This window comes from Alexandromys fortis, unplaced genomic scaffold (genome assembly GCF_014885135.2).
Source record: "Alexandromys fortis isolate MF-2015 unplaced genomic scaffold, M_Fortis_MF-2015_v1.1 scaffold_122, whole genome shotgun sequence".
Lineage (NCBI taxonomy): Eukaryota > Metazoa > Chordata > Mammalia > Rodentia > Cricetidae > Alexandromys > Alexandromys fortis.
In genome coordinates this window covers 4,282,060-4,294,477 of record NW_026068004.1, presented here as the reverse complement: position 1 = coordinate 4,294,477, position 12,418 = coordinate 4,282,060, and the positions used below count along the sequence as shown (strand labels likewise).

Below are 12,418 nucleotides of genomic sequence, written 5' to 3'. Positions count from 1 at the left end.
TTTATTAGACCAATCAGGTGCCTTCGGTAAACAAGGCAAAACAAATGTAACACATCTTTACATAATTAAACAAATGAAATACAAGCAAGTATAACACCTCCTTCCATCATTTAAGAGACGCAGCACAAACCAATGTAACACACTTTTGCACAGTGAAAATAATATTCTATAGCATAAACCAAAGTCACATATCAGCACCTAGTTACAACAATACTCCACAACACCATGCTTTGGCCAAAATATGTGTGGACAGAGAAGCAGGTCACTCTTGAGAAGCTGAGTCATTGCGAGTTTGTCCATTGTTTCTTTCCTTCTGCTCTAGTACAAAATGTTGGATATAATGTTCTTCTTTCAGTATGGATGTGAAAGGATAGAAGGTCATGCCCAACCTACAACCGCAAATATGAGGAACAGATGAATCTATTTTGCTATAATCCAGTAAGATTACTGATGTATTTGGAGTTATACCTTAGTGTAGATTGTCAATCAAGGTAGCCACCTTGGCCTCACAGTGGTTTGTCCCAGTTACTTAATACAATGTTGGTTCAAATGCACTGGTCAGTTACATATATTAAGGAAACTGTCCTTTTCTTAAATAGCGAATGATCCACGACAGGTTCTCCTAGATTCTTGTTCAGCAGTCCGCCTTACCATGTCCTATCACTTTGATAAATGCCCTCTTGATGTCCTTGTTTCTCAGACTGTAGACCACGGGGTTGAGCAAGGCTGTGAAGGCATTGTAAAAGAGTGCTATTTGCTTGTCTTGCTCAGAGGAGTAGCTGGAGTGGGGCCTCAAGTAGTTGTAAGAGGATGGACCAAAGAATAATGAGACCACAGTCAGGTGGGAGGCACAGGTAGAGAACGCCTTGCATCGTCCCTTGGTGGACTTGATCTTGAGAATTGCCTGGGCAATATGAACATAGGAAGCCACAATGAGGGAAATTGGAGCAAGACCAAGAAGAACATTCAAGATCTGGTCCACCATCTCAGTGAAGTGGGTATCCATGCAAGCCAGGCTACGCACTGAAGGACCTTCACAGAAATAGTGGTTGACTTTGTTGGGTCCACAATATGGCAGACTCATTGTGAAGAATGTATGTAACAAAGCAGAGAGGAAACCACAGGCATAAGACACAGCTGTCAACCATAGGCACAGTCCCCAGTTGAGGATGACAGTATAGTGAAGTGGGTGGCAAATGGCCACATATCTGTCATAAGCCATGACAACAAACAAGGTACACTCAGTAGCAGCCAGGGCACTAAACACATACATCTGCATCCAGCATCTAGCAAAGGAGATGGTTTTAGAGTGAACCAGAAGATGCACCAACATCTGGGGCATGGTGGTAGTGACATAGCCCATATCCACCATGGCAAGTATACAGAGGAAGAAGTACATTGGAGTGTGCAGATGTGAGTCTAGGCAGGCCAGCATGATGATGAGCCCATTGCCTATGACTGAGCTCAGGTAGATGAGAAGGAACACAATGAAGAGGATGCTGTTGGTTGTGGGGTTGCTGCAGAAGCCAAGCAAGATGAATTCAGAAACTCTAGTTTGGTTCTGTCCTGGAATCATCCACATGGTAGAAGCTGTAAGATAATCACATTCATCTATGTGTCACCTGACATGTACAGTTATAGAGGCAGAAATGGGAGATATGGAGTGAAGAGAAGTCTCAAAAGTTAAGAGCACTAACTGCTTTTGAAGGGGACCAGATAATTCAAAGCTGTGTGATTCCAGTTCCAGGGGATCTGATTCCATCTTCTGACTTCCACAGGCAAGACCACACATGGTACATGAACATATATTTAGGAAATACCTATATACATAAAATTAAAAATACTTTTTCATTAAGGAAAGGAAGGCTGGGGTGTGGGTTCTGAGCACACTGTTCAGTATTTGTGAATCTTCTCAAGTTACTGAACCTCCCAATGCCTCAATCTCTTCATCTATCAAATAAGGCCAATGACACTCATTTCTCATGATTAAGATGAACATCTAAAACATCCCACAACCTTCTAGAAACAAATGTGACACATGGTATGTCATATGCAGTTTCACACTCTCATTCCACCTCTGGGAAGGCAGAGCCAGGGGATCCCCAGAATTAGGCAGCTAGCTACACTAGATGAAGTGATGAACAGTGGGTTCAACCAAAGACACTCCCTCAATGAATAAGGTGAGAGCAATTGAGGAAGGATCCTGTCAGTCTATGATCTCACACACACACACACACACACACACACACACACACACACACCACAGATACATGAAAAACAAGAATAAATAGATTAAGATATCATCTAAAACATCAGTCAGACACAGGCCCTCACACATGTTGTCCTGTGAGTAATGACAGAAGGTCATGTGTGCAATGCACTGGAGACACAACTGTCTTTCCAAGGATTGCTGATGGATCATGTGGATATGTGCAAAGATAGGTTATTTCTTCCTTTTTACTCTTACCTTGCTCTGCATGCAGAGAATCCATTCCAGGTGTATTGTGGGTTTGAGTGGTGAATCTATAGAAACCAAAGTTTTTTTTTTTTTTTTTACTTTGGTTCTTCTCTGGCTGTCATGATACTCTAACTTTATAGAAAAGATTAGCCTCAAACTCAAGAGATCTCTCCACCTCTGCTTCCTGAGTTTTCGGAATACAGGCATGCAGCCAATGGTCTGGCTGCAACCAAATTTTTATCATCAAGCATGATAAATATATTTATCCTCTTGGGGTAAGCAAGAGTCAGATTTCTTTAAAGGACACATTCCTTGGGGGAGAAAACCTTCCACAAACGAGAATAACAAAAAAAGCAAGTACTCAAAATTTATACAAAGACTTAGAAAAAGCAGAAACATGAAAACAGACGTTATAATGGAGTAGGTAATCATATTTAAGTCACAAGGCAGCTCTCTGGGAGTTGCACGAGAACAGCACAGCACCAATACCCACCCTGCTCTTCACAGTCTCACATCCCCACATGCCTACCTGCCTGGCTACAATAACAGTTATCAAGAGTAATTGGATCCAATTGAAGAGTAAATTAAAATGATCCTTTTAGTGTGTGCCTGGCTGTGTTTATTAACACTCTACACATTTAATGCTTTGCCCAGCAGTACAAATATCAACTATATTTCTGAAACAAAATGTAAACACATAGGTACATTTAAACATATGCGCAAGGAAAGATATATAAAGGAAATTTCTAACACTGCTCAAAATAGTCTGATCTAGATTACCACTCATATGTTAATCAGCAAGACAATGGTTAAAGCAGGATTGCTCTGATGGGAGAAATATGAAAGAGACTCCTAGACATCCTCAGTCTTCTCTTTCCCTGTCCCCATCCCCTCTCCTGACCAGTCTACTGCTCATAACCCTCACCGCTGTCCTTCCTTTCCCCCCAGGTCAGGAGCCCGTCATCTCTTCTGACATTTCTGCATCAGTGTTTCCATGCACCTATGCCTCTAAATTTCCCCCTTCAATACAGTCTTATTTATTTTAATTTAAATAATTATTTTCATATAATATACTTTAATCAGATTCTTCTCCTCCTTCCACTCCTCCCAGATCCTCCCCACCAACGTTCAAATTCTCTTTTCTCCCACTCTCTCTTTCAAGAAAAACAAACAACAAAAATTAAAAAAAAATACTAAAAGAGAAAATCAAAACAAAAAATACTAAAACAAAAAAAAAAAATGTGGAGTCAGTTTCTTGTTGGCCCACTACTCCTGAGATGTGGCCTGCTCTGGAGGGTAACTGATATATATATATAGAGAGAGAGAGAGACATTCTATAGGAGATATGGTTTTCTCTTTCATAGCAGGCATCACTGTAAACTGTTTCATTTATATGTGCAGGAGCTTGTTCACTTCCCTTTCTCAGTGCTGGCCTTTGTCTGCATCAACACGTTCTCCATTGGACTGTTTCAGAATTTTTTCCCTAATTTCACTTTGGTCCTATATGGACCAATTAAGATCTCCTATGTCCTGTCCTTTGAGGCCGGTGTACAGGTCATTCTGAACCTGCTTGCTCTGTGGACACTAAATCTCAGACAACAGCTGTCTCCTCCATCTCCTGTCCCTCATTCACAAATCTCCATGAAAGCTCTCCTGGTATCCCGCATGCCTTTGCCCCTTTTGTATGTTAAGAAGTCGCTTAGCTTCTTATCTTCATCATGAAGGGGGAACCACCACCTGCACTGTGTTGCCCACACTGGGGCCACAGCAGGACTCAGCTGAGCCCAGAAGCCTTCCTTGTTATGCTATTACCTCCTGTCCTAACCCAAGTAGGATACATCCTGTATTTCTTATTCATTGGCTGGTTACAATTTGAGGAGTCTGATATTAATTTTGAGGCCAATCAACATGGTCAAATCTTTCTTTTCCTGTTAACTGAGTCCCCACACAACTAAGAAAAAATTATTTCTGATAGAACATTGCTGTATGGGTTATTTCCTAACTTTTTTAATAAAAAGTAAACTAACTTTTATTGAGTAGTTTGCATATTCCAACCATAGTTCCTGTAACTTTTGCTCAATATCACAATTCACTGAAGGAAGTGTTCTTACCTGTATATTATAGGCACACACCTAAGTCCTGGAGAGGGCAGTTAGTTTAAGATTACAGAGCATGGGGAAATGGGGAAAGTGGGTGTTTGGGTGATGTAATGTCAGAGTCTGACTCTCCATAACCTTCTCCATTTCAGGCACACAGGCTCTGTAGGTGGAGGTGAAGAAGGCAAAGTCTTCAAATTGTCTATATAGTTGCTATTATTGAGACTCAGCACAGGCCAGAGCAATCCCAGGACAGAGCTGGACGACTGACAAAAGGCCAGTCCTCCTGATAAGATTTCCCCTCCTGTCTGAATGTGGGAGGCCCTGGGATATACTAAACGCAGAAGGATCCAAGACAAGAGGATTTGAGGTGTGATTTCTGTGGCATGAGACACCATGTAGTGATCCACAGCCTGTTATGGTTTCCCAGTCCATTCTTTGCTGACTGTGCTTACAGTGACACACCAGGACTGCTGGCCCTATTTTGTGAGTCCAACATCCCAAACAAAGACATCAGAACTGAGCTGCAAGCCAGAAAAAGCTACACATGGCAACCCCAACCTAGGAAGCCAGCATCTGGAAGGTTGAGGATGAGGAGTCCAAGGAAATACTCAACTATATTTGAGTTTGATGGCAAGCTAGGTTACAACAGACTCACACCCCGTCCCAAACAAAAAACAAAAATGAAATCATGATTTCTGTGGCCACAAAATACTTCAAACTGTTAACTCTGTGCATGGAAAGGCTCCTTCAATGACACTGACCACCGCTAGTCTGTAATGGATATGGCTTTCTGCTTCACTTGAGATTTTGAGCTCAGGATTCCCTAGTTTTTATTTCTAAACACAATTTGAAACAGACAAAATGTCTGTAAAATTTATTAAATTAATAAACAGGGAAAGAAAAAGTGAAACAAAGACATAACAGTGAGAAAAGAGGAAAAAGGAGCAGACAATGATGGGAGAGGTCTGGGGAGTTTGAGATGTATGCACAGAGACCTGGAGATGGATGACTTGACTAATTATTATCTTTAGACCCACAGATGCCTAAACACCACCCAAAGCTAAACACCAGTGACCATCTTACCAATTGTAAATCCAAGCAATGTCTCACTGAGTGGCTCTTCTGAGGAAGTCCAACAAAACCAATTACTTCAGAGAGTTGGGATACTAGGACGCTCAGTCTCCAGAAACATTCCAAGGTGCTGTAGAGTTTGAGGGACTGAATCTCTCACTTCCTCTGAAAGCAGGCCAGCTCTGACTCCTGAAAATTTTACCCATAAAATCCTGCTTAATAAGGGTAAACTCAGACATATTCACCTCTTCACAGTGGGACCAGATGCTGAGGTTTTATGACCCTGCCTCCTCTCTTAAATTTCCCAGGAGATTAGGAAAAGGCCATTTCTGTTCCCAGTGGGTGTTGTCAACAAGAGCACTACAGGGAGACCCTTGGGAGCAGAGCAGTAAGAAACAACCCACTGGAGGAGGAGTGGTGACCTGTTCCCTTTTCTAGAGCAACTGGGAGATAAGAGCAGCTTAGAGAAGAAGCGTTAAAACCTGGTCACCTAATGCACGGGTCAAGGACTTAAGTTCTCATTCTGATTCCTCTTTCACTACTGGAACCCTGAGCCCTGACACTCCATGAGACCACGTTAGAGTCATAGTCCTTTTCCTTCCTCAACTACCTTGGTGCGATCCAAGTCCTCCCTTCTCTGCTGTGGAGTCTCTGAGCAAGTGACTTGTTTGAAATAACCATTTTTACACCGTGAAGATGTGATACTTGGATTGTTTTAATAAAAAGCTGACCAACCAGTATGTAGAAAGGGTTTTGGGGGCAGAGAGGCCACTGGGAAGAAAAAGCGCAGAGATGCTGAGCAACAGAGAACAAGCAAGATATACAAGAAGAGAGGTAGCAGTGATGGGATAATTGGTGGCACACAGATGGGAAGATATGGGTTAAGTTATGAGAGCTAGTTAGAAGCAAGCCTAAGCTATCGGACAAGCTTCCACAACTAATAATTAGTCTTCAAAAGTCATGATTTGGGTGCTGACTGGTGGGACACAGAAAGATTTGCAAAGTTACCCAACAACTCTGGTACTATTGAAGAGTCAACAACAATGGTGACTAGAACATGGTTATGAGCAAAATTGGGTTTGTTGATATTTCAGAAGACCCATTGGTTTCCCGGCACATAATATGGAAATTCACAACTATCTGTATCTCCAGTTATAGTGGATCTAGTGCCCTCTTTTGTCCTCCCCAGGGACTAGATGTGCATGTTCTCTCTATTTATGTGTGTATATATAAATGCTGATACACAGAAACAGAGTCAACCATGACATTGTAACATGGAATTCAAAAGTGACATTGTCCCTATGACAATTACATGAGAAAACTCTCTAAGGGCTCATATCTCTTAAATGCAAATAAGAATTTGGGTCCAAATATATCAAGCTCTGGTAGGGATAAGCCCCGCCCCTTAGGGGGCGTGTTCGCCTCGGGCTAATGTTAGCCTATAAATTTGGCAAGCATGCTCCCAGACGCTGCTTCTGCTTTCCTGGTCTCCGCGGGAACGGTGGTTCTGTAAGTCTATTTCTCCATTAAAGCTGTATATATTTTGACAATCTGTCTGCATTCGTTTACGCCGTTACAAGCTCTGAGCATGTTCCCTTGAACTTGCTGTCATTCTACCTCAGTTGCATCTTCTGTTGAATTCCAATAGCCACCTCTTCCCTTCTTGACTGATTAGAAAATAATTGTGATGATGTCAGCCCCTACAGAGTACTGGTCAATGTTCCGTGACCTTGTATCTCCATTCCTGCCCTATGTCTATGTTTTGGTTTCCTAAGGAATTCAGAATTGTCTGTGCTGTTGGTGTTATATTTAGGAGGTGGTCTCCTGTGCCCATGCATTGAAGGCTACTTCCCACATTTTCTACTCTCAGGTTCAGTTTGGCTGGTTTTATTTTGAGGTCTTTGATCCATTGGAACTTGAGTTTTGTGCATGGGGATAGATATGGATCTATTTTCATTCTTCTACATGTTGACTTCCAGTTAAGCCAGAACCATTTGTTGAAGATCCTTTTTCCCCCATTGTATAATTTTTGGCTTCTTTGTAAAATAGCAGGTTCCATAAGTATGTGGATTAATATCCAGGTCTTTGACTCAATTCCATTGTTCAACCTGTCTGTTTTTATGCTAATACTAACCTGTTTTCATTAATGTAGCTCTATAATAGAGCTTATGTCAGGAATGTAATACCTCTGGAAGTTCCTTTATTGTATAGGATTCTTTTGGCTATACTGGGTTTTTGTTTTTCCATATGATGTTTATTATTGTTCTTCTGAGGTCTGTGAAGAATTGTATTGTGATTTTGATGGGAATTGCATTGAATTTGTAAATCGCTTTGGTATGGGTGCCGTTTTTATTATGTTGATCCCACCTATCCAAGAACATGGGAGATCTTTCTGTTTTCTGGTTCTTCAATTTCTTTCATCAAATATTTAAAGTTCTTGTTAAACAGGTCTTTCACTTCTTTGGTTAATATTACCCCAAGATATTTTGTACTATTTGTGGCTATTATAAATGGTGATGTTTCTCTGGTTTCTTACTCAGCTTCTTTATCATTTGTATATAGGAGGGTTACTGATTTTTTGAGTTTATACTGTATCCTGCTGCATTAGGGAAGATGTAGGAGTTCCCTCATCTAATTATCAGGGTTGCTTATGTATACTATCATATCATCTGTGAATAGCAAATGTTTGCCTTCTCCCTTTCCCATTTTATCCCCTTGATCTTCTTTTGTTGTCTTATTGCTCTAGCTAGAACTACAAGAACTGTGTTGAATACATATGGGAAAGATGGACAGCCTTGTCTTGTTTCTGATTTTAGTGGTATCTATTTGAATTTTTCTCTATTTAATTTGATATTGGCTGTCTGCTTGCTGTATATTGATTTTATTATGTTTAGATATGTTGTTGTATTCCTTATCTCTCTGAGTCCTTTATCATGAAGGGGTATTGGTTTTGCCAAATGCTTTTTCAGCATCTAATGAGACCATCGTATAGCTTTTTTTTTTCTTTCAGTTCGTTCATACAGTGGATTACATTGATAGATTTCCATATGTTGAACCATCCCTGCAATCCTGAAATGAAAGTGATTTGATAATCGTGGATGACTTTTTTTGATGTATTCTTGGATTCGATTTGCCAATATTTTATTGAGTATTTTTGCATCAATATTCATGAGGGAGATTGGTCTGTAATTCTCTTTCTTGTTTGAGTCTTCATGCGGATCTGTATCAGGGTAACTGTAGCCTCATAGAAAGAGTTTGCCAATGTTCCTTATGTTTCTATTTTGTGGAACAATTTGAGAAGTATAGGTAGTATCTCTTCTTTGAAGTTATGGTAGAATTCTGTGCTAAAACCATTGGGCACTGGACTTTTTTGCCAACTTATGTATTTTAAAAATGTCTTAAACTCAAAATGTAAGTAAAAAATGTATTACATGTGGGGAGATGTTATGCTTTTATTTCCCCAGGAAATGAGAGGCTGTGGATTCATTCCAGGTTGATATGATTCAGGTTTGACCATGGAAGACCTCATGGCGACAGACATAAGAAATAAACCTAGAAAAACTACAAAACGTGACATGTATTTTACCTACTCAAGCAGAAAACAAATAATTATCTTTGGCTAATGGGTTTACAAACACTGTCTACACTTGTATTAATGAAGACATACATGCTACCTTTATAAGTTTAAGTATTTTCAGAGGAAGGGGACTAGCCACCAATAAAAATGAATAACCCAGATGATTCAGCATCTCAAAATACCTCTGTTGCTATTTCATCATAGTTCTGCAGTCAGAACAGCTTCCAGGCTGCTGGCTTAGATGGTCCACGCTTACACACTACTACAGGCAAGATTTAACCATCATTCTAATCCTCAATTTTCTTAATGTTCCCCTGAGATGCTATCACCTCCCCTAGACAACAGGAAGCAGTCTAGAAAAAACAACACCCATATTAACCAAAAGTTTGACTGTGGATGTTTGTCATCATTTAAAGTGGGCTGGTTACAAATTGCCAATATTTTATTGAGTATTTTTGCATCAATATTCATGAGGGAGATTGGTCTGTAATTCTCTTTCATAGTCAGGAAAAAAAGGCTAAAGAATGCAATTAAATCCTGAGATCTCTTTCTAAAGGAAAAAAGGTGTCACATGTCATAGAAATGATGAGACAAAATGATAGATTATACAATGTTGCAAGAGAGGCCACTTGTTGATCCCAACCACCCAGCTAGCTTAGCCCTGAAATAACACACGGAAACTGTATAAATTAAATCACTGCTTGGCCCATTAGCTCTAACTTCTTATTGGCTAATTCTTACATCTTAATTTAACCCATTTCTATTGACCTGTGTATCACCACGTGGCAGTGGCTTACTCGGTAAAATTCCCAGCATCTGTCTCTGATGAATCCATGGCGTCTCTCCTCCATTCTGTTTTTCTTTCTCCCAGCATTCAGTTATGTCTTCCCTACCTACCTAAGTTCTACCCTATCAACAGGCCCAAGGCAGTTTCTTTATTAACCAATAAAAGCAACACAAAGACAGAGGGACTCTCCTACACCATTTCCCCTTTTCTGTTTAAACAAAAAGGAAGGCTTTAACTTTAACATAGTAAAATTACATATAACAAAACAGTTATCAAGCAAGAATTACAGTTACAATATTTATGTCTACTTTATATTTTATCATAAATAAGGAAAACTATAACTATAAATTCTTCAACTCCATCAAAGACTCCAGAAGGATATAATATTACCTATGTAAATCAGAAGTGCCCTGTAAGCAACTTCCAAAACTCTAGAATTGATAGAGACATCTCACTGCCTGGACAGTCACCCAAAGTTCTTCTGTACTGTTGGGGCATCCATCCTCAGCCTATAGGCCTATAGTGTCCAGGAGACTTTTCCCTGAAGCAAGAAATTTCAAAGACAGTTCCACCTATATTGGCAGTTTGCCAGTCACTTTCTTCTGTAACCTGCAGAATGTCTCTCAGACTCTCTCATGAAGCAGGAATCCCAAAGGATCGTCTCACCTTTAGGCAAGTTCAGCTATCATTGCTCTGTGGATTCCACATGTCCAGCTCATCAGTCCAGGCAAGGGCAGTTTCTTGCTCAAATGGCTAACCAACTCCATAAGGAGCCATCTTCCTCTTGAAGTAACTTGGTGTTGCCAGGAGCAGATGTGTTCATTGTCATAAAAAGTACTAAGTTATTAAAACATTAAAATGCCATATTCTGAATGTCTCTGAAAGATTTGAAGAATACCTATCTAAATGAAATATATCTCTATATATCTAGAAAATCTAACTAACATGACTATAAGCTTGACTATTATAGATGACTATCTATTAACCTATATTTCTTAATTATACATTACATTTTTAAATAAACTACACAATCACAATACCTTAATCAAAATCAGAAATACAGATATGTATAACAAAATTGACCTTAAATTTATATCAATAAACTAAGGTAAAAACCAATGCAACTTATTCATATCCATAACATATTCCTCTTTAAATATAAAAGAACATTTATAAACAATATTTGAGAATATGGGCATAATTTCATTTATACTGCTTCCTGCTGGTTGGGGTGCTATTAATCAGGTCTTTTATGGTGTATCCTGTGTGCTAGGTCAGTCTCTGACCACACACACACTTGCACACACACATGTACACATGCATGCACATGAACACACTCATGTGTGCACACACATAAACACGTACCGCAGACGTAAGCAAGTAGATGAAGAAGACAGAGCCAATGTCAGTCAGACACAAGCCCTCACACTTGTAGTCCTATGAGTAATGACAGAAATTCATATGTAATGCACTGGAGACACTGTAGTCTTCCCAGGGAATGTTGATGATCATGGGGTATGGGAGCAGAAAAGTCATTTATTCCTTTTCCACTCCTACCTCCCTATGTGCACTAACAATCAATTCCAGGTAACCCTAAAACATCCATTATTTTCTTTATATTCAAAAGTGATAAATACATCTATGTGTCATTTTGGGGGAAGCAAAGGTAAGATTTCCTTAAAAAAGCACTTTCCTTCAAGGGAAAAATAATGGTAATTTAGAATAAGCAAAAAGTACTCAAATTACTTATACGAGGAATTAGAAAAGCACAAGCTTAACAGCAGATGCTCCCATAGAACAGTGAACCACATCTCAAGGGCATTTCACAGGCAGCTGTCCAGTGAGCACTGAGGAGGCTGAGGTTCTCAGCATCATTACATCTGGAAACTACAAAAGAACAGCACAGCGCCAACGCCCACCTCCTCTTCTCAGTCTCACATCACCACACCCCTGCCAGCCTGGCTACAATAACAGGACCCAGTATTGACAGGAGTAACTGGATGTATGGGACAGTGAATTAAAAATGATTCCTGTAAAATTACAGTGGTTCTAATCCATGGTCTTCACACTACACTGCAGACATTCTGAAGGATACAGACAAACTATACTAACAAACTGTCAATATAGGTAAAACAGTCTTCCAAATTTCCTGCTTCATGGAAATGTTTGCCAGATACTAAGTCCTGTAGGCTGAAGATTGCTGCCCCAACTTTGCAGAGAAACTTTGGATGACTGTCCTGGCAGCAAGAGTCTCTGTCAATGACGGGAACAGCATGGGATAAAACCGGACTCTCTGATCATGGCGAACAATGAGGACTGATGAGAAGCCAAGGTCAATGGCAAGGGGTTTTGATCCTACTTCATGTTCTGGCTTGGTGGGAGCCCAGCCAGTTTGGATGTTCACCTTCCTAGACATGGAGGGAGGG

At 40.1% G+C, this 12,418-nt stretch overlaps 1 protein-coding gene across 1 annotated transcript; it reads right to left on the bottom strand.

Moving 5' to 3' along the window:
* Window positions 1–634: 634 nt before the first annotated feature.
* LOC126513086 (olfactory receptor 2A12-like) lies at window positions 635–1,622 on the bottom strand. Its single transcript, XM_050161241.1, has one exon. It carries the CDS (start codon window positions 1,580–1,582, stop codon window positions 635–637), a length of 948 nt encoding a protein of 315 aa, XP_050017198.1. The 5' UTR covers window positions 1,583–1,622.
* Between the last annotated feature and the right edge of the window lie 10,796 nt (window positions 1,623–12,418).

Excerpts from the sequence above, each read along its gene's own strand:
- LOC126513086 (XM_050161241.1), bottom strand. The coding sequence starts at position 1,582 with ATGTGGATGATTCCAGGACAGAACCAAACTAGAGTTTCTGAATTCATC.